The sequence below is a fragment of the Molossus molossus genome, unplaced genomic scaffold (genome assembly GCF_014108415.1).
Source record: "Molossus molossus isolate mMolMol1 unplaced genomic scaffold, mMolMol1.p scaffold_m16_p_12, whole genome shotgun sequence".
NCBI classification, from domain to species: Eukaryota; Metazoa; Chordata; class Mammalia; order Chiroptera; family Molossidae; genus Molossus; species Molossus molossus.
The window spans coordinates 13,229,383-13,247,346 of NW_023425347.1; the positions used below are offsets into that span (position 1 = coordinate 13,229,383).

General features: G+C 45.6%; 1 protein-coding gene across 3 annotated transcripts in view; it reads right to left on the reverse strand.

Moving 5' to 3' along the window:
* GCNT2 (glucosaminyl (N-acetyl) transferase 2 (I blood group)) overlaps positions 1-17,964 on the reverse strand; it is a 97,608-nt gene that overhangs the window by 38,944 nt on the left and 40,700 nt on the right. For 2 of the 3 annotated variants that reach the window (XM_036257449.1, XM_036257447.1), the window contains exon 1: positions 7,110-8,224. The exons of the other annotated variant lie outside the window; for it this stretch is intronic. In XM_036257449.1, coding sequence (XP_036113342.1) covers positions 7,110-8,028 — 919 coding nt within the window. In that variant the 5' untranslated portion in view covers positions 8,029-8,224. Of the gene's footprint in view, positions 1-7,109; positions 8,225-17,964 lie in introns of those variants that run through there. 3 annotated transcript variants of the gene reach the window in all.

Below are 17,964 nucleotides of genomic sequence, written 5' to 3' on the forward strand. Positions count from 1 at the left end.
TAAAAAAGCTGTAGTACATGTACATAATGGAATACTATGCAGCTGTAAGAAAGAAAGATCTCTTATCCTTTGAGATGACATCAAGGGACCTCAAGAGTATTATGCTAAGCGAAATAAGCCAATCAGAGAAAGACAAGTACCACATGATCTTATTTATTTGTGGAATATAATGAACAGAAAAAGCTGATGAACAAAATAGACCCAGAGACATAGAAAGGAGTACAGTTCAGACTGACAAACCTCAGAGTAGCGGGGCTGGGGGGGGGGGGGGAGGAGGGGATGGATGAGATGAGCCAAAGAACTTATATGCATGTATGCATAACCAACGGACATAGACAACAATGCTGTGGGAGTGGGGGAGGGGCAGGATGGGGAGGAGGGTGTGGGGGGGAGGAAAAACATCTGTAACAAAAATAAATTAATAAAAATTGGAAAAAAATAAAATAAATAAATAAATGCATCCTTTGTGGTTTTACAAACTGAATTCTAAATTTGGGCCAATGTACAGGGAACACAATGCAAGCAGTCATGTGCCCCATAACAATGTTTGGTCAACGATGCCTAGTGATATTTTAGCCATGCTGATGCCCTAGCACAAAGGCTGCAAAAATCAAGAAGGCTGTGGTTGCCCTGGCCAGTTTTGCTCAGTGGTTAGAGCATCAGCCTGTGGTCCAGAGAGACCTAGGTTCGGTTCCCCCTAAGGGCACGTACCTCGGTTGTGTGCAGGAGGCGGAGGTGCGTGCAGGAGGTGGCTCTCTCACATCAATGTTTCTCTCTCTTTCCCCTCCCTCCCTTTCTTCCACTCTCTAAAAATCAATGGGAAATGTATCCTCAGGTGAGGATTAACAAAAAAAATACAATAAATATATTTTTCTTTCTTCAATAATAAATTAACCTCAATTTACTGTAACTGTTTTACTTTATAAACTTTAAGACTATTTTTAACTCTTTTGTAATAACATTTATTTAAAACACAAACATAGTGTATAGCTGTATGAAAATATTTTCTTTATATCCTTATTTTTTAAGCTCCTAAAATTTTTGAATTTTTAAAAACTTTTTAAACTTTTTGTTAAACACTAAGACTCGAACACACACATCAGCCTAGGAGGCCCACACAGGGTCAGGATCATCAGTGTCACTGTCTTCTGCCCGCACGTCTCGTCCCACTGGAAGGCCTTCAGTAATGACCATGGAGCTGTCCTGTCCTGTGACCACGATGCCTTCTTCTGGGACCCCTGCTGCAGGACCTGCCCGAGGCTCTTCTTGAGGAGATGCTAATCTTTTCAGAAATCCGTCCATGGTGGTTTGCTTGGTTTGTTTTTGTTTTTTGTCATCGTAGATTTGCTTACAAGCAGATAATGCACCATGAACATTCCTCTTTCAGTGTTGAGGTCTCTGTTTTCAACTTTTAAGAGAGCTTTCTGATGTCTGCAAAAGCTTCTGCTAAATTCTTCACTGTGAATTTTCTTGGAGGTTCTACTCTTCTGCCGTTTCCTTTGTTATTGCCTCCTGTTCCAGCTCCAGCAACTACTCATTAGTGGATTCCTTAGGAACCAGTTCTAGGAGCTCCTCAGTGGCATCCTCCTCAGTTAAAAAGGTTTGCCCTTTCAACCACAGCCTTTTTTTTTTTTTAATCCTCACCCGAGGACATTTTTCCATTTTTTGTTCAGATAGAGTGAGAGAAAGAGAGAGGAAGAGAGAGAGAGAGAGAGAGAGAGAGAGAGAGAGAGAGAGAGAGAGAGAAACATCAATGTGAAAGGGACACATCGAGTGGCTGCCACCCGCACGACCAACCAGGGCCGGGGATTGAATCTGCAACCCAGGTACATGCCTTTGACCCAGAATCAAGCTCGAGACTCTTTCGTCCTCAGGCCGACGCTTTAACCACTGAGCCACACTGGCCAGGGCGAAAGAAAAATATTTTTAATAAATGTAAGGCAGCCTAATTGTACAATGTTTATACAGTCTATAGTAGTGCACAGTAATGTCTCAGGCCTTCACATTCACTCACCACTCACTGACTCACCCAGAGCAATCCAGTCCTGCAAGTGCCTCATATAGGTGTACCACTGTTCATCTTCTACACTACGTTCTAACTGTACCTTTCTGCTCAGGTATGTTTAAATACACAAATGCTCACCACTGGGCTACAACTGCCTGTGCTGTTCAGTACAAGAACATGTTGTATAGGCTTGCCGCCTTGGAGACATAGGCTAGATCAGAGCCTAGGTGTGCAGGAGGCTGGACCAGCGAGTTTGTGTAAGTGTGCTCTAAGGTGTTCACAAAACTATGAAATTGCCTAGTGACACATTTTTCAGAATGTATCCCAGCAGTTCATGACTGTATTTTAGAAAAGACTGGGGCCCTGGCTGGTGTGGCTCAGTTGGCTGGAGCAGAGCATCACCATCACCCTATACACTGAAAGTTCGTGTGTTCGATTCCTGACTAAGGAGTATAGGAGAGGCAACAGATCAATGTTTTTTTCTCTCTCCCTCTCCCTTCCTCTCTTTCTAAAATCAATAAAAACTTATCCTCAGGTGAGGATTAAAAAAAAAAAAGTCCCGCCCTGGCCAGTTTGGCTCAGCGGTTAGAGCGTCAGCCTGCGGTCCAGAGAGACCCGGGTTCGGTTCCCGCTAAGGGCATGTACCTCGGTTGCAGTTTGTCCCCGGCCCTGGTTGGTCGTGTGGGTGGCAGCCACTCGATGTGTTCCTTTCACGTCGATGTTTCTCTCTCTCTCTCTGTTCCTCTCTCTCCCTCCCACTCTACCTGAACAACAACAAAAAAAAAGTCCTGGGACTGATCCAGCCACACCAGATTTAAGGCTCTCATAACCTTTCTGCAGAGAACACATACCTTGTAAACAGTTCAATGTTTATGTTTGCTCAGAGCTACACCTGGAGAGTTTCTCGTTTCTTTCTATTGTTATATGATCTTAACCTTTCATTTCCTTATACTCATGTTTCTTTCTGAGCCAGCAGCTGAGAAGCAGTCTAGATCAAATTAAGACAGAAGCCACCGCACAGACCGGGAGCAGGCCTAGAATGGTACCGACAGTGGGGCTGGAAGGGTGCCAGGTTGTGGGAGAAACTCAAACCAGGTGCAAATAAGGCAGAAACTGGAGGTGTCCACACAGAATGCCAGTGCTTTCTCTGGGCATCAGACGTGACTGCATGATGGGCCCGCTGGCTGACAGGGAACCAGATTTTCCAAGGAAGGACTGCCCTATTAACATTTCAGCCGGGCCTCTGGGACTTATAATTCCACAAGGTCTTTCTGACAGCTTTCCCTTGACTGACATGAGATGTTGGCCTAGCACTTACGGAATATACCTCCAAGCAGTATCTTACTCATGGTTTCTCTAACCCTTTCTATAAAAAATTGCTCTCACACCACTCGGCCAGGTACAGGACACCTGTATGCGTCCCTCTGGTCTTCTCACAGCTATCCAGCCCCTCCTCAGCCCCAGCCCGCAACCATCCGTCACGCTACAAGTTCTCACACCACGCACAGTGATAGGTGGCAGTGTGGGAGGGTGGCGGGGAAGACAAATATGGCTGTCACGTTTCTCACCTTTAAGAAACCCCAAAACTAAGGAGGTCGGGTGGAGATCATTCACTTAGCAGGTTATTATAGTTCGATGCTGGCAGCAGTGGGACTGGGCATGAGAGAGCCCAGAGTCGGAGTCCCAACCACCTGGGAGGTGGGTTATCAGACATGGCTTTTGGAGGAGGTGAGATCCAGGGGGAATTACAAAGGATGGATGGGAGTTAGACAGAGATGGGAGAAAGGACATCCCAGAGAGAACAGCATAAAAAGCCACCCAAAAATGTCAGGTGAAAATTGCAGAAGTGTGGAGCCAAAGAGTTGGAACATAAAGTATGAAGCATCAGGTAAAAAGAAATGAAGGTAGAGAGACGGGGTGGGGCAATGGGAGGAGCAGGTCATGGAGGTCAGGCCACATTCAGAGCTTCAGCTTGAATAATGAGATAATGAGAAGCCTGTAAAGCTTTAAACAAGGGGACAACAGGTGTTCCCCCAGCCTATCTGAGTTTGGCACTTTGGACTCTGGGAAGCAAAGGTCCTCAGTGCCTTTGGACTCAGATGGAAAAATCCTTCAAAATAAGAAAAAAGTTGAGTTAAAAATTTTTTTTAAATCCTCGCCAGAAGATATTTTCACATTAATCTTTAGACAGAGCTGGAGAGAGAAAGGGAGGAAGAAAGAGACAGACAGAAACATCAATGTGAGAGAGACACATTGGTTGCCACATTGGTCGACTGGTTGCCACCCACACAGCCCCAACCGGGGCAGGGACGAACCACAATCCAGGTACGTGCCCTTGGCCGGAATCGAACCCGGGACTCTTTGGTCCACAGGTCACGCTCTTACCACTGAGCCATACTGGCCAGGGCCAAAAATTGAGTTTTTAAAATTAGCTCCCTAAATGTCTGCATATGATCTATTTAAATAAAAACCACATCTCGTGGTATTTTGTTTCTCACTTATAGACAATATAGAGTGTTAAAAATAAGGACCATTTTTCTTTTTCTGTGTATTTTTGTGGTGAACTTTAAAAAAAGTATGTGTACTATTTTCCACACGTTTAATTAGTTTTATTATCTATAAACTTAATAATATATCTCTGGATGGATATATAAGAAAGCAACAACATTAGTACTAATGGAGTGCAAATTTTAAAAATTTGAAACTTGTGAATATATTTCCTGTTGTTTTTTTTTTTAAAGCTAACTTTAAAAATTATTTTAAAAATAGGGATAGAAAGCCCTGGCCTTGCAGTTCAGTTGGTTAAAGCATCACCCCTATACGCCAAGGTTGTAGGTTTGACCCCCAGTCAGGGCACATACAAGAATCAACCAATGAATGCATGAATAAGTGGAACAACAAATGGATGTTTCTCTCTCTCTAAAATCAGGCAACACAAAAAATTTTTTTAAAATATAGGGACAGATATTCAGGGGGAAAAACATTTTTGAGGGGTTGGAATTGGGGAAATTAGCCCAATATACTAAACAATTGCTAAATTTATGCTCAACTATTCAAATCCTGAAACTTAAATTCCATGAATCATGTCTGTCTACTTACAGAGATACGCTCAGTATACAGAATAGTACATACTTGGTACCACAGAAGGCTAAATAAATATTTGTTGATTGCCAAAAATATAAATGTTAAAATATTGTTATTTTTTCAAGAATTCTTTTCTGTACTATGTGAAGACAAAATCCTCAATGCACTTCATGAGCCAGGCCAAAGCCTGTTCCAGATGGGACTCAGGAAGCTGGCACAGAAGCCTGTGTGGGGTGTGGTGATCAGTTCCAGCAAGAACAACCCTCGGGTGACTAAAGCTAGCATAATGTTTCACTAAATTAACACACACACACACCCATCCACCCACCCTGCTAACCTTATCTCCCCACTTAAGTGGTGAGGAGAAGCTTCCTTCCACTGTCCTCCTCATTTCTCCCCACCCTTCTCCTTTCTGTGGTTCGGCTGGGACTTTGCTTTAGGTATACAGAAAATTATCATTCCTTCTTTTCCTGCTGCAAAAGGAACGGTTCGAACTTCAAGCTACACAAATTCAGGGTCAGATCCCCGCTTTGCCTTGAACAGGCTGTGTGAAGATGAGCACAGTATTTCTTCAGTCTAAGCCTCTTTTCCTTCATCCGTACATGAGGATAACAACGATTATTCCTTATAATTAAAAGGAAGGATGTAGAACATCATATATCTGGCACAAACTGTATCAACAAAAACAACAGTGGATGCCACATATATAATATTGACATGTGTTATAAATAATAAACAATAAGGGTGAACACTCACTGCACTGTGGGAAATGTTGGTTCACTCCCTCTCTTCCAAGTCTTCAAGATCTGACAAGCCAGTATCTCTGAAAATAAACTGCTCAGAGAATAGCAGATGTCTATGTCTCTGTCCCTAGTCCCCTTGCTGGACCTTCTTCTGCCTCTTCCCGAGTAGATTTCTGCGATTACCACTCCTGTTTAACTCTTAGGAATGCTGAGTTATTGGGCACCTGACAACTGCTGTGAGTGTATTTCAGATACTAAGGTAGTTTCCAACAGCACTCAAATGCCCCAACAGTAACGATACTACACGTAAGAGCAGGAAGTTATTTCAAGCATGGCAGGTATAGGGCCACCCTCGAAAAAAGGCTGACACCACAGCCACGCTGGCACAAGAGTGGAAACTACTGTGTTGGCACATCACTGGGAAAAGGTGTGCAGGTCACACAGGTAAATGCCCATCAACATACGGGAAACAGAATTTTGAAAAGAAACCCAGTCCTGAATCAAAGAGGAAGTTTGTTGTTGTTGTTGTTTGTTTTTGCTTTCAGTTGCCTGGCATACATTGGACCCCTTTAGCAAAATCAACAGAAAAGTCTTCACAGCATATAAACACAAGAGGCTGCAAACTGGAATTTCTAATAAAAATTTGTGACTTAAAAATTAGGATCAACTCCAGCTAGAATCTCGCTCTGTATGTTTTATCTCATTGCTACTCATTCTTCTAGGCAATGAAATATTGGACTAGATTTATTGAACCAATTCTGTTGAGACTTGGGTATTTGTCCAGGTCTTACACTAGAGACACTCCAGTCGGAGTGATCACTTGTGAACTGCCCAAAGAGAATTCAAAGATTCTGAAAATAGCCTCATGAACTTTGACCAATGACTCTGAGCACCAATGTAATACTGTGTAACATCTTATTTCGACTCACAAGTTCTGAATGCTTCTGAAAAATATCAGTCTTGTTATGCTAAGCCGTGCCTATCGAGTACTATGAGAAGCATTCATTCAAAAGACTGAGCTAAAAGTCAGAAATTATGTGATACAGCATCAAAAGCAGTTTTGCCAGAGTTCCCGTAGCTTAGCATATTTCCTAGGTCACTACATTGTACACAGTTGTCAGACAACAGAGCTGGCACTAACCTGTCACCAGAAAGCAACCAGACAATAGCTTTCTAAGCATTTGAATCTTTTTCCAAATAATTTCAAATGAGTCCGTTCTCTAGAGGAGTTGAATGGAAGCAAATTCAATCTGTGAATAAGAAAAAGTGGTACCTACTTGGAATCCTATTAAGCGTCACCCAGAAATGTTCGTCAGGACTATAGGTATCTTTTGACCAGTGTAGTAGATCAATGGCCATTTTGTCACGAAAGATGAAGTTGACAAACTCTCTGGTCAGGGCCACATAGGCAGTGCCAAAATAAATGGTCAGCTGATGTGGAGGTGAGGTTTTCAAAACGTTAGTGTTTCTCATAAAAGAGCCATCTCTGCCTATGTGCTCCTGGTGGACATACTTAGTCCGTCCAATTGCATGAGCTGGGGGCAGCACGCCCGGGGTAATGTTTTTCCCTTTAAATCCTTTCAGATGCTGGATTATTTCCTTGTTGGTTTTCAGGGGGAAATCTTGCCCACAGGTGTTGATGGCGTACTTCCACGGGACCTCCGAGGCCACCAGGTCCCGCAGGCAGTTCAGGTCAGCCTGGAGCCTGGAAATTCCCGCGTAGACCACGGGCTCGATCTTTGAGGCAATAAATGCATTTTGGAAACAGCTCAGTAACTGCCACACTGATTTCTTAAACTCAGCTGTCGCCTTTTCGTCCACATGGACGCAGTAGACATTTTGGGGCATGTAGATGGCCCTGAAGAGCCTTTCGAAGGTACCAAAGTCCTTATGGATGACCATGACATAGGCCAAGGGGAACGCCACTTCTTCCTCCGACAGGGGGCTTGTGATGTAGTGGTTCTCGATCAGGTAGTCCTTGCAGGGGACACTTCCCAAAGATGATATCAACGTCTTCTCCCAGGGGACAGTGGACTTGTCTTCCAAGGCGTCCTCACAGGCACTTAGTACAGAATGCCTCTCACTGGAGCCGTTCACCTTCCTCCTGGGCAGGCTTAGTCGGCTGTTGTAACGTATCACAAAAAAAACCACACTGAGCACAGTGAACGCAAAGAGATAATACCTCCAAAAGTTCATTCTTTTCACTTCCCGGGGGCAGGAAGATCAATCCAGGGACTGAGAAAGGATCAGTCCCTGAAACCTGAAACAAGGGTGAAGGGGCCTGATGGCCGTCCTTCGCTAGCCTTGAACGTCCGCAGCTCCTCGAACGGGCGTCCTTTAATCCTCACTGAGTCCCCGCGGCAGAGTCGCGGCGGTGCGGGCGGCGGGGGACGGGCGCTGCGGCTCACGGGGCTCGGGCCCGGCGCAGCGGAGCGGAGCGGCGCGCCCGGCCAGCCTCCGGGAAGCCCGCCTCGTTTGCATATGAAACGCAAGAGGTGGATCCGAGCAAAGTACGTTCTGGAAAGAACTGACGGTCCTTTCCACCGGGGCTGGGCTTCTGTGGCTTCACCCCACCCCCCTTCCATCCACTCTATTCCGATCTCATCTCTCCTCTGTTCTCGCACTTCCCCTCGCGTCTGGGAGCGAGGGCTTCTCCTTTTTCGGGTCAGCCCTGCAACCTGCTAGCCGTGCTCAGAAACCTCCGCGTCCACGACGAGTGCTCCTCGGTTGGTATCTCTTCCCGTTTCTCGGCCACCTCTCTCCATTTCCGTGTGATCTCTGCCCCTGAGCACACACAGCCCCAGATAAGGGAAAGCGCTTGCAACATGTCTCAGTAGTATCAGCAGCAAGACCATCAGCGGCAAAAAAGAAAAAGAAAAAGTCCGCTGGAGAGTTAGCTGTTCGCTGAATTAAATCAGACGGTTTCTGAGGGTGGTGTACATATTCATGTGCGGGCTCTGGGAAGAGGTAAATAAGGATTACACTGTTTGGGGCATGGGGTGAGGGCAGGAGGAACCTAGGAGTGACTGGAATCATCAAAGGATCGGTGTGAATGACATCAATGAAATAAACACACCTCAGTTTGCCTGCCACAGAGAAAAATGATAGTCATTGTTCCCAGAGAGCAAAAGTTGGTTCCCATTTCACAAAGAGCTTCAGATAACTGGAGTTGTTGACACGGTGTTACCTACAATATGTAGAGTGACTAGCAACTGGGTCTCTTTATAAGCCTGACATCTTGAGATCTGAGGGCATTTCAGAGAACTCCAAGGATTCTACTTCCCACCCTACGCCCTCTCCCACTTCCTTACTCTGAAGAAACAACAGAGGCTTCCGGCAGCAGCAAAATTCCTGGAAGTATCAGTCAGTGAAATTTAGAGAAGCCAGGAAGAGAAGCCCAGCAGGTCTGGTCACATTACAGAGGGGTTCTCAACGTTCACTTGTGCCAGGTGCCTGAGCGCTCAGCAAGTGTGGAGCCAGCGCTGAAGACTGGTGCAGGTGGTAAGGATGCTGCTGGGGGTAAGCAGTCCAACTAAAAGATAAACCAGGGCAGTCACAGTCCCATCTCATTCCTGCAGTCACCCAGCTGTCCAACCTGTATGGGCATGGTGTGGCAATTGAAGCAGCTGCCTCTGTTAGGAAAACATCTGGTGTACATTGCAACAATCTCTCTGCCTGTTCCTATCCCACACCACCAGGGAATTAATTTATGTAATGAATGATGAATGAATGGCCACAGTAGCATGGATGTGATGGATATTGATTTGGAGATAGACCCAAAACATTGGCAGGAATCTTAAAAGTCTCCTAACTCAACCCTTTATTTCACAGATGAGGAGACTAAGGCCAATACAAAGATTTATGTTCATAAGTCATTCAGCTGGATAGAAGCCAGCACCTTGATTTTTCTGCTCCCTGGTACAGATGCTGGCGCCAGTCTAACTGGCTTCAAATGCCAGCTGGTTACTGATCAGCTGTGTGACCAGGGTAAAGTTACTCAGCCTCTCTAAGCACCAGGTTCTTCATCTATGAGATGGGAAACAACGGTGGTTGCTGTTTCACGTGGTTAAGAATATTAAATGAGCCCAGCACTGTGGCTCAGTGGTTGAGCGTTGACCCACGCACCAAGAGGTCCTGGTCAGGGCACTTGCCCAGGTTGTGGGCCCGATCCCCAGTGGGGGGCATGCAGGAGGCAGCCAATCGATGTTCTCTCTCATCCATGTTTCTATCTCTCTCTCTCTCTCCCTCTCCCTACCTCTCTCTTTAAAACCAATGACGAAAATTTAAATTAAAAAAAAAGAATATTAAATGAGATAACTCTTATTCAGGGTTTATGTATATTTTCACATATGTTCACTAAGCGTTGACAATTTTTTTTGTTGTTGTTTTTCTTTTGAAAAGTATCCAACATTTCCGGCCCCGTTAACAGATATTTTTATTTCTGTTCTTACTAATTGAACAGAAAACACCTTCTTAAGGCTTTCCAATGGGTTGAAATGGGCATTCCCATTCAAAAAGGGTGAAGGTTAAATTTCACTCTTTTCTTTCCTCACCACTATCCCCTTTCACTGCCTCCCCACCCAGGGGTGGAGGGAGATAGTAGGAATGTGGCTAGATAAAAGGAAGAACTGAATAGTCCATTTTGATGCTTTCACTTTCCTTCATTCTTCCTAGAGCCACACCCTTTTCTGCAAAATGCATCCGTGGCAGGACTGGTGGAGAGCAGGGGAGGGGCGGTGGTGGGGGGAAGGTGAGGCAAAGGGCTTGCGATGCAGGTTCGGTTGGTCGTTCCCCCCTCTCTGCCTTGAGCCTTGCTCCTACAGTAGGGAGCTCTGGTGGAATGCCAATGCAAAGCAAACTCAACACATCTTTAATCATGATTTAGTCCAAGCACAATGCAAGTGCGAGTGTAACATGATTTACAGTCCAAAAAAAAAAAAATTTGTAATTTGTCCTGCCTTATTTACAAAGGTGTAGATGAACAGCCTGAGGTTGGAATGTGAAGCCTTTTTAGTGGCTGCCCTGGCAGGAGGTTTGTTTGGCCTGCTCTCTGTGGTAACTGAACAGGCCTTGTCTTCCAGCAAATAATCGGGTGGGCTTGGCTATTACCTTCCAACCCGGCCATTGTTTTCTGCTCCTTCCACTTTAGTTGCTTAACAAACCTATTGAAAAGTGTCCTCAGGTGGACATTTTGTATCATTCCCTGCCTCTCTCTGCCCCAGGGTAACCTTATCGTCACAAACAAGAACAAGGACAGCAACTAACAATACACAGTCAGCTCAGCTCACCATTCAAACAAAAGGCGAGGCTGTCTGGGGGCTTTCTGGGAACCCAGTGGGATCTTTGCAGGATCCCCCCCCACAGTCACCTAGTTCCCATCAACCTTCCCGAGCTCTGCACCCCCTCAGCTGGGCTATCACAGGCAAATATGAATGCTGATCGCACCGGCAGGGTTGGAATCCCCGCCTGACTTGTTCCCAAGTAAGACAGTTCTCTACCTCTCTGGTTGCTTCTCTTAGCATAATTACTGGCTACTGAACCAAGGCAATGCTTTTTATTTTTTTATCCTCACCCCAGGACATTTTGCATTTATCTTCAGGTAGAGCAGGAAGGAGAGAGAGAAAAACATAAATGTGAGAGAGACACATAGGCTGGTTGCCACCCACACAACCCCCGACCCCAACCAGGGTCAGGGACAAACTGCAACCGAGGTACGTGCCCTTAGCGGGAACGGAACCCAGGACTCTCTGGTCCGCAGGCCAACGCTCTAACCGCTGAGCCAAACTGGCCAGGGCCCAAGGCAGTGCTTTTGATGGGTCCTCTCATCTCCACTGACTTGACACCACTCTGCTCCTCATATAAGGCTTGGGCTGTCAGTCTGGCAATCTCAAACACTGACCACAAGCAAGACGCAGAAAGTAAATAAGAAAAGATCTCCCAGCAACCAAAACAACGATCCCATGCTGTAGGCTGGATTCACACACGCAAATGTGTGTAGGCAGGTAAAATAAAAATGTAAGTGAAGCTGGTTGGAGGGAAGGGAAACAGGGTTAGTGATTTCACAAGTGAACACTTGGCTCTGGTGTCACGGACGTGAAGGAAGAGTGGGACCCTGGTGAGGAGCTGTGCCCACCTAAAGCAAACAGCTCCCTTGCAAGGCCAGCAGTCAATCCATCCAGCCAGTGCTGCCAGCTCTTCTGATATTTTAAGAGAAGTGAGGAATCTGGATTTTATTTTTTAAAAAGTTCCAAATTCTTTAAAGGATATCAAGTCATTAACAAAACTTGAGAACACAAGTGCGCCCACACACACGCACCACGGGCCCCAGGATGCCAGTTTATCATCTCTGGTTTACACACCAAGGCTTAAACCTATTCACTCTTAGTTTTGACGAAACCTTCGATTTTCTCAGACCTAAGCAGGTAAGAAGTCACAGAGGAGAAGGGAGGTGTAGAACGGGTACATTCCAGCTCCCTAGTGTCAGCAGTAGGTGGACAGAATGAAATAGGCTGAAGGAAAACTCCACAAGCAGGTCAGATCAGGATCATTCCATGTCAGGATGACAGGCGCTTATTTGCACAGCTGGCTAACCATTTTATTACTGTCGATCGATACCACTAGCATTTGCAAGTATCACATAAGTTAACGTCTACGCAAGGGCTTGAAGGCTGATGATCAGTGCAATCATTGGGCCAACCAGGCCTTTGAAAACAGAGTCCTAACAGTTAGTGAAACAGAAATATAAGTGTATTAATAGATCTCTTCTACATATATTCTGCATATTTGATTTTAAAAAAGCATTTCTGAAATGTTTATTCAAAATAGTTGTTCTTTAATTCACCATTTTGTGCACCAAAGGATGGGTTTTCGATTGTCTAGAAAATTCACAGTCATGACAAAATTTTTTTCCTAAAATAATCTTAGGAAAATATGTGTGCCACGTGATTCTGCCTCAGGCGTCAGCACTTCTTTAAAGGCCCAGGTAGTGAATATTTAAGACTTGTGGGCCATTTGGTTCCTGAGGCAACCACCCACGTCTCCTACGGCACCGCGCAAGCAGCCATGACGCTAGGTGGCTGTGTCCCTGCTGAAACTGTTTCTGGACATTGGTATCTCGGTGTCAGATTGTTTTCATGCCTTGACATAGTCTTCTTTTGATTTTTTTTCCAACCGTGTAAAAATGTAAAATCATTCTTAGTTTGTGGGCAGTATAAAAATGGGCCAGATTGAGCCCAGGGGCTGTATTTTTTGCTGATCTATGTTCTAGATGATAATCATGTTCCTTTAGGCCTATATTTCACAATATCAGCGTCTTAGCAATCACCTGTCATTTCTGCATGTTTCCCAATGAAGAAATGTGAAATGAGGTGAAATGGTAATGTTGATTGTCCCTTTATAACCTGGTTTATAGTGCAGAGTACTGGACAATAAACCTAGGTTTCTTTACTTCTATAAAGTGGAGATGGTAAGAACAGTGACTTCACAGGGTTCTTAAGAGATCGAAAGAGCTTAGTACCTAAAAAGAACTTAGAACAGTGCCTTGCACGGGAAAAGTACTCAATAGATCTTAAGGCATCTCTCTCTCTGTCGCCAAACTCCGCTTATCTGAGACCCTAAACTCTCCCCGCTGGCCACCTTCCTAAGTGCATATAGTGAAGAACAGCTCTGCTTGGGGGTTGCTTCTGCCTCTCCCCCCAGAGTAGGGAACTGCCCTTCATTCCCAACTGCAAACTCTGGAGCCTGTTCTTTCAAACACACTGACTTGGTTCCCTCTTCAGAAAGCCAGCCGGCCGGTGCAACCGTCGCAAAGCTGATGGTAGACACCATTCTGCAGCATGGTGGTGAAGACAAAGACTTTGATGCAGGATATAAAATCTGGCTCTGCTGTTTACTGTCTGGGCATCACTGTGCCATAGTTTGCCACTTTAAAAAAAGGAGTATGTGGTTTCTCCCAGCCGGTGTGGTTCAGTGGATTGAGTTTCATCCCACGGACTGAGAGGTCCCGGGTCCATTCCTGGTTGGTAGGGCACATGCCCGGGTTGTGGGCTCGATCCCCAGTAGAAAGTATGCAGGAGGCAGCTTATCAGTGTTTTGTTCATTTGTTTGTTTTTAATGTTTTTATTGATTTTTTTAGAGAAAGAGGAAGGGGGAGAGAGAGAGAAGAATCGATGTGAACCAGGACCTCTCAGTCCATGGGATAACACTCAGTCCACTGAGCCACACCGGCTGGACTCACATCGATGTTTCTCTCTCTTTCCCTTCCTCTCTCTCTAAAAGAAATCAATAAAAACATATATTTTTTATAAAGGAGTAGTGTCATCAATATGATTTATAAGTTGTTGTTTTTTTTTTAAGAGTAGTTTCTGGTCTACCCAGGTGGTGGAAGTAAGTCTGGTGAATAAGCCGTCTGAGTCCTCCCTCCCCCCCATTCCACGTGCCTCCACCCCAGCTTGTCTCCTTCTTCCAGGGCCACACTGATCGTTTTCCTATTTCCCCAGCAGCCTCCTTGCGGTAGCACATTTCTTTCCCTTCTAGGTTAATTGCCCAGACTTAACTCTAGTTGTCCAAAATGAAACAAAACCAAAAAACCCACAAGCAAAAATTTTACCTTTCGCTATATTTTGTTAAATTTGCAGGAAAAGAATAGGTGACTGTTTGTCTTTCTACGCAACTTTTCTGTTTCCAAATGTCTCCTCTGAGGAAAAAGACTGCAGATTCACAAGAGCACCTTGCATGTCCAAGGTCTGTGCGTCCTGGTGTGCTTCTCAGACCACATGCCTCCAAACTCCTCCGCCCCATAGTTTTGAATTTTGAATTGCAGTTGCAAGGGGATGGTATGGCATTTCTGCTAAGAGATAGTATTTGATAATTCAGCTGCTGCCAGAGATGTGTATCTGGAAGATACTCTTTATCTTCTGAACATTTTCAAATAAATAAAGACAAAACAGTCTTAGAACAGAGATAGGCAATGGTTTCCTCCAACTTGAATCTTAATAGCGCTCAAACTTTGGACTCATTTTCAGTTTATTCAATTTTAATAGCTCTCTTAAATTCTTGACTCATGTTCAGTTTATTCACTCCACTGTCATATTAGCTTCTTTCCCACAGAACCTGTCATTTACTTGAGTTTAGACTGCGAGGGCAGAATGCTTGGATACATGCCCCGAAGCAGATGTTTCTTCTGCTTTTTTGGAAATTAAAGCTGGGACAAGCGTGCCACCAAGATGCATCCTGTATTTGTACTAAGTGGAAGAAAATCTTTACAGTTGATTTTCCCACGGGTTAAAGTGGCTTTAGATTCTAACTTTATGTTTACCAATCCATCCTTTGAGATGACATCCTTAACTCCTTTCTCTGCAAAAGCAATGGAAACATTGTTATAACTAGAGGAGGCTCCTTCCTGGGCTGCTTTGGGTCCGGACCTCATGGCTGACAGTGTAAGTTTGATCATTACCCTTTAATGCATCTTCAGTGTGTTGTGACCTACATAACTGAGTGGTTTTAATTATAGCCCCCCTCCCCCCCAGTTTATTGATCAGCGCTGCTCTGTGGATCATAAATATCTAGGGCACTAATTCTCAATCCCGAGGTGCCCTGGGCACTGGAAAGGTGAGCAGAATGTGTGGCGGCAGGACGCAGGGTGACCAACTGTTCCAGATTACCCAGGACTGAAGGATGCCCCAGGCCATGGGGTTTTCAACACCAAACCTGGGAAAGTCCAGGGCAAACCAGGACAAATTGGTCACCCTAGACGCCATCAGTCCTACCCACTCACTGTGCTGAACGATATACCCTCTAGAGCAGTGGTTCTCAACCCGTGGGCCGCCTAAGACCGTCGGAAAACATATTTCCGATGGTCTTAGGAACCCAGACACCGCTCCTCTATCCGTCTCCAGGCGGGTCCGCCCACATGCAGATACGCCCACATACAACATGAGGACCTGTATTCAAGGGTCTCGGCTTTAGGAAGGGTGAGAACCACTGCCCTAGAGGGAGGGGATTCAATAACTGATCCGTGTGGAAGGGAAAGAAGTGCTTACATCATTCATCTGTGTGGGAGAAGCACGCAGCTCATCAAAAGTCTGCAAATCGTAGTGCGTGAAAACTCTGCATGGCCCTTCCCCAAACAACGGAGGCATGGGGACAAAATGATTAACATTTGTAGGGGAGCTCTACAGTGACCCTAAAAGAATGCACACAAACCATTCTCGCTACATAGATGTCCCCCAGCGGATACAAGAATGCCTTAGCAACAACCTACCTAATGACGGGGGGACCCACAGGAAAATAACTGTGTTATCACAGTGTTCACTGTATCTAAAACCCCTCCCTCCACACCACGTGTGACTCGAGAGATTTTTTTATAAAGTGAAAGCTAATAGAAAACTCTGGGGTCTTTTGAATGAAAGTGCTTATTTAACATCTATAATAAATGGGCAGTGTAGCCAGAAAAAGTTAACTCATTTTACGGAACAGTGTAATCAACCAGCTGTTTGATCCCTCAGACTCCAATCTCCAAATTTACACAACACCAGGATTGGAACGAGTGCCCTCCCAGGCTCCTTTCAGCCCCAAACGCTGTGATTACAATAGTTTCTGCACAGAATCAAGAGGGGGCTGCTCCTCCCCCCCCCCCCAGGAAAACTGTCCTGGGGGATTGTGTTTGGACTGAGTAAGTGCAGAGGAAAGTCCAAAATACATAGGACAGTTGGCTAGAAATAAATCAAGAAAGCTTGGAGGTGAAGTGGAGGGCTGTTAGCTCAGACAAATTAAGGTCCAAGGAGAGTGGAATCCAGACAGGGAGAGCTGTTCCATCTCCCCAGGGGACCCCCACCTCCTTGCCAGGACTTCGGGTCTAGGCGGCCAGCTCTCCCGTGGGGCACAGGAGGGCCTTTGTTCTGTAGAACCATAAGAAGCTCAAGGAAGGAGCCATGACTTGAACTGAGGAGGAAGTTATAGAATTTCAATGGAAGAGGAATTTTGAACACTGGGGCTAAGGAAGGGGTGGCTGAAGAAGAACCGACTAGAAGAGGGGGCTGATCGCGGCAGGGAGCTTAACTGCTTGAGGGTGGTCTGAGTGTCTTCTGCTGGTTGTAAAGATGACGGGTTTATCCTTGGATATGTTCACAGTTAAGTCTCGATGTTTCAAGTCTGGCTGAAGAGAAGGATTAGGGGAATGGCCATCACCGGTCCATTCTCTGAACCTGCGGCACTGAAGTGGGTGCAGGGTAAATATATTTGGGGAAGACCTTCGGCCACTCATGGATTTTCCAAAAGCATCTCCCAAAAGAATGCCACAGACTGTGTGGGTCAGGAGACAAGAAAAAGAGAGGTTCTGCCTTTGAGAAACCCCATTAAGAAATGGTTAGTCGGAAAAGTAATTAACATGACCTGCAGCTTTGGAGTTAGCTTTCTAAGACTGCAAATTGTCCACTCTGAGACTCAGGAAAAAAAAAAAAAACTCACCCCAAGCTGGCCAGTTTGGCTCAGTAGTTGAGTGTCAGCCTGCGGACCAGAGAGTCCCAGGTTCGGTTCCCACTAGGAGCACTACCACAAAAACAAAACAAAACAAAACAAAACAAAACACCTCACCCCAAATCTAAGCAGGGTCATTTGCTTCACCAAATGATAGGTTAACACATCAAAGAAGCAGCCTTATAAAAGTCCAGACGGGTCTTTAAAGCAGGGCCTCTGCTGTCGGGCGGTTCGGTGAAGAAGAAGACACCACACTGGTAAGCACGGGTGGTGGCCCCACAGTGAAGCACAGTCTGGCTGGAGCCAGCACTGCCCCCGACACCAGCTTGGCTTCAAGAAGCATTCCCAAGGGGAGCCAGGGGATCTGGAAAGACAGAGGGAGAGAGAAAGAACAGTTCTGTTGCTGTTGACGAGAAGCGGAAAGGACTTCAGGAAATGTCCCAGAAAACCTGAACGTGGTCAGAGACACTATCTGAAGCTGACTCGTCAGGATTTGACAGGGACACTAGCCTCTGCCTCTCTCTCTCTCTCTCTCTCTCCCCCCCTTCCCTCTCTCTCTCTCTGCCTCTCTCTCTCTCTGTCTCTGTCTCTCTTTCTGTCTCTCATGGTGGTGGTGGAGTGGAGGGGATGATGATTTGCAGTTGACTGGGCAGCAGT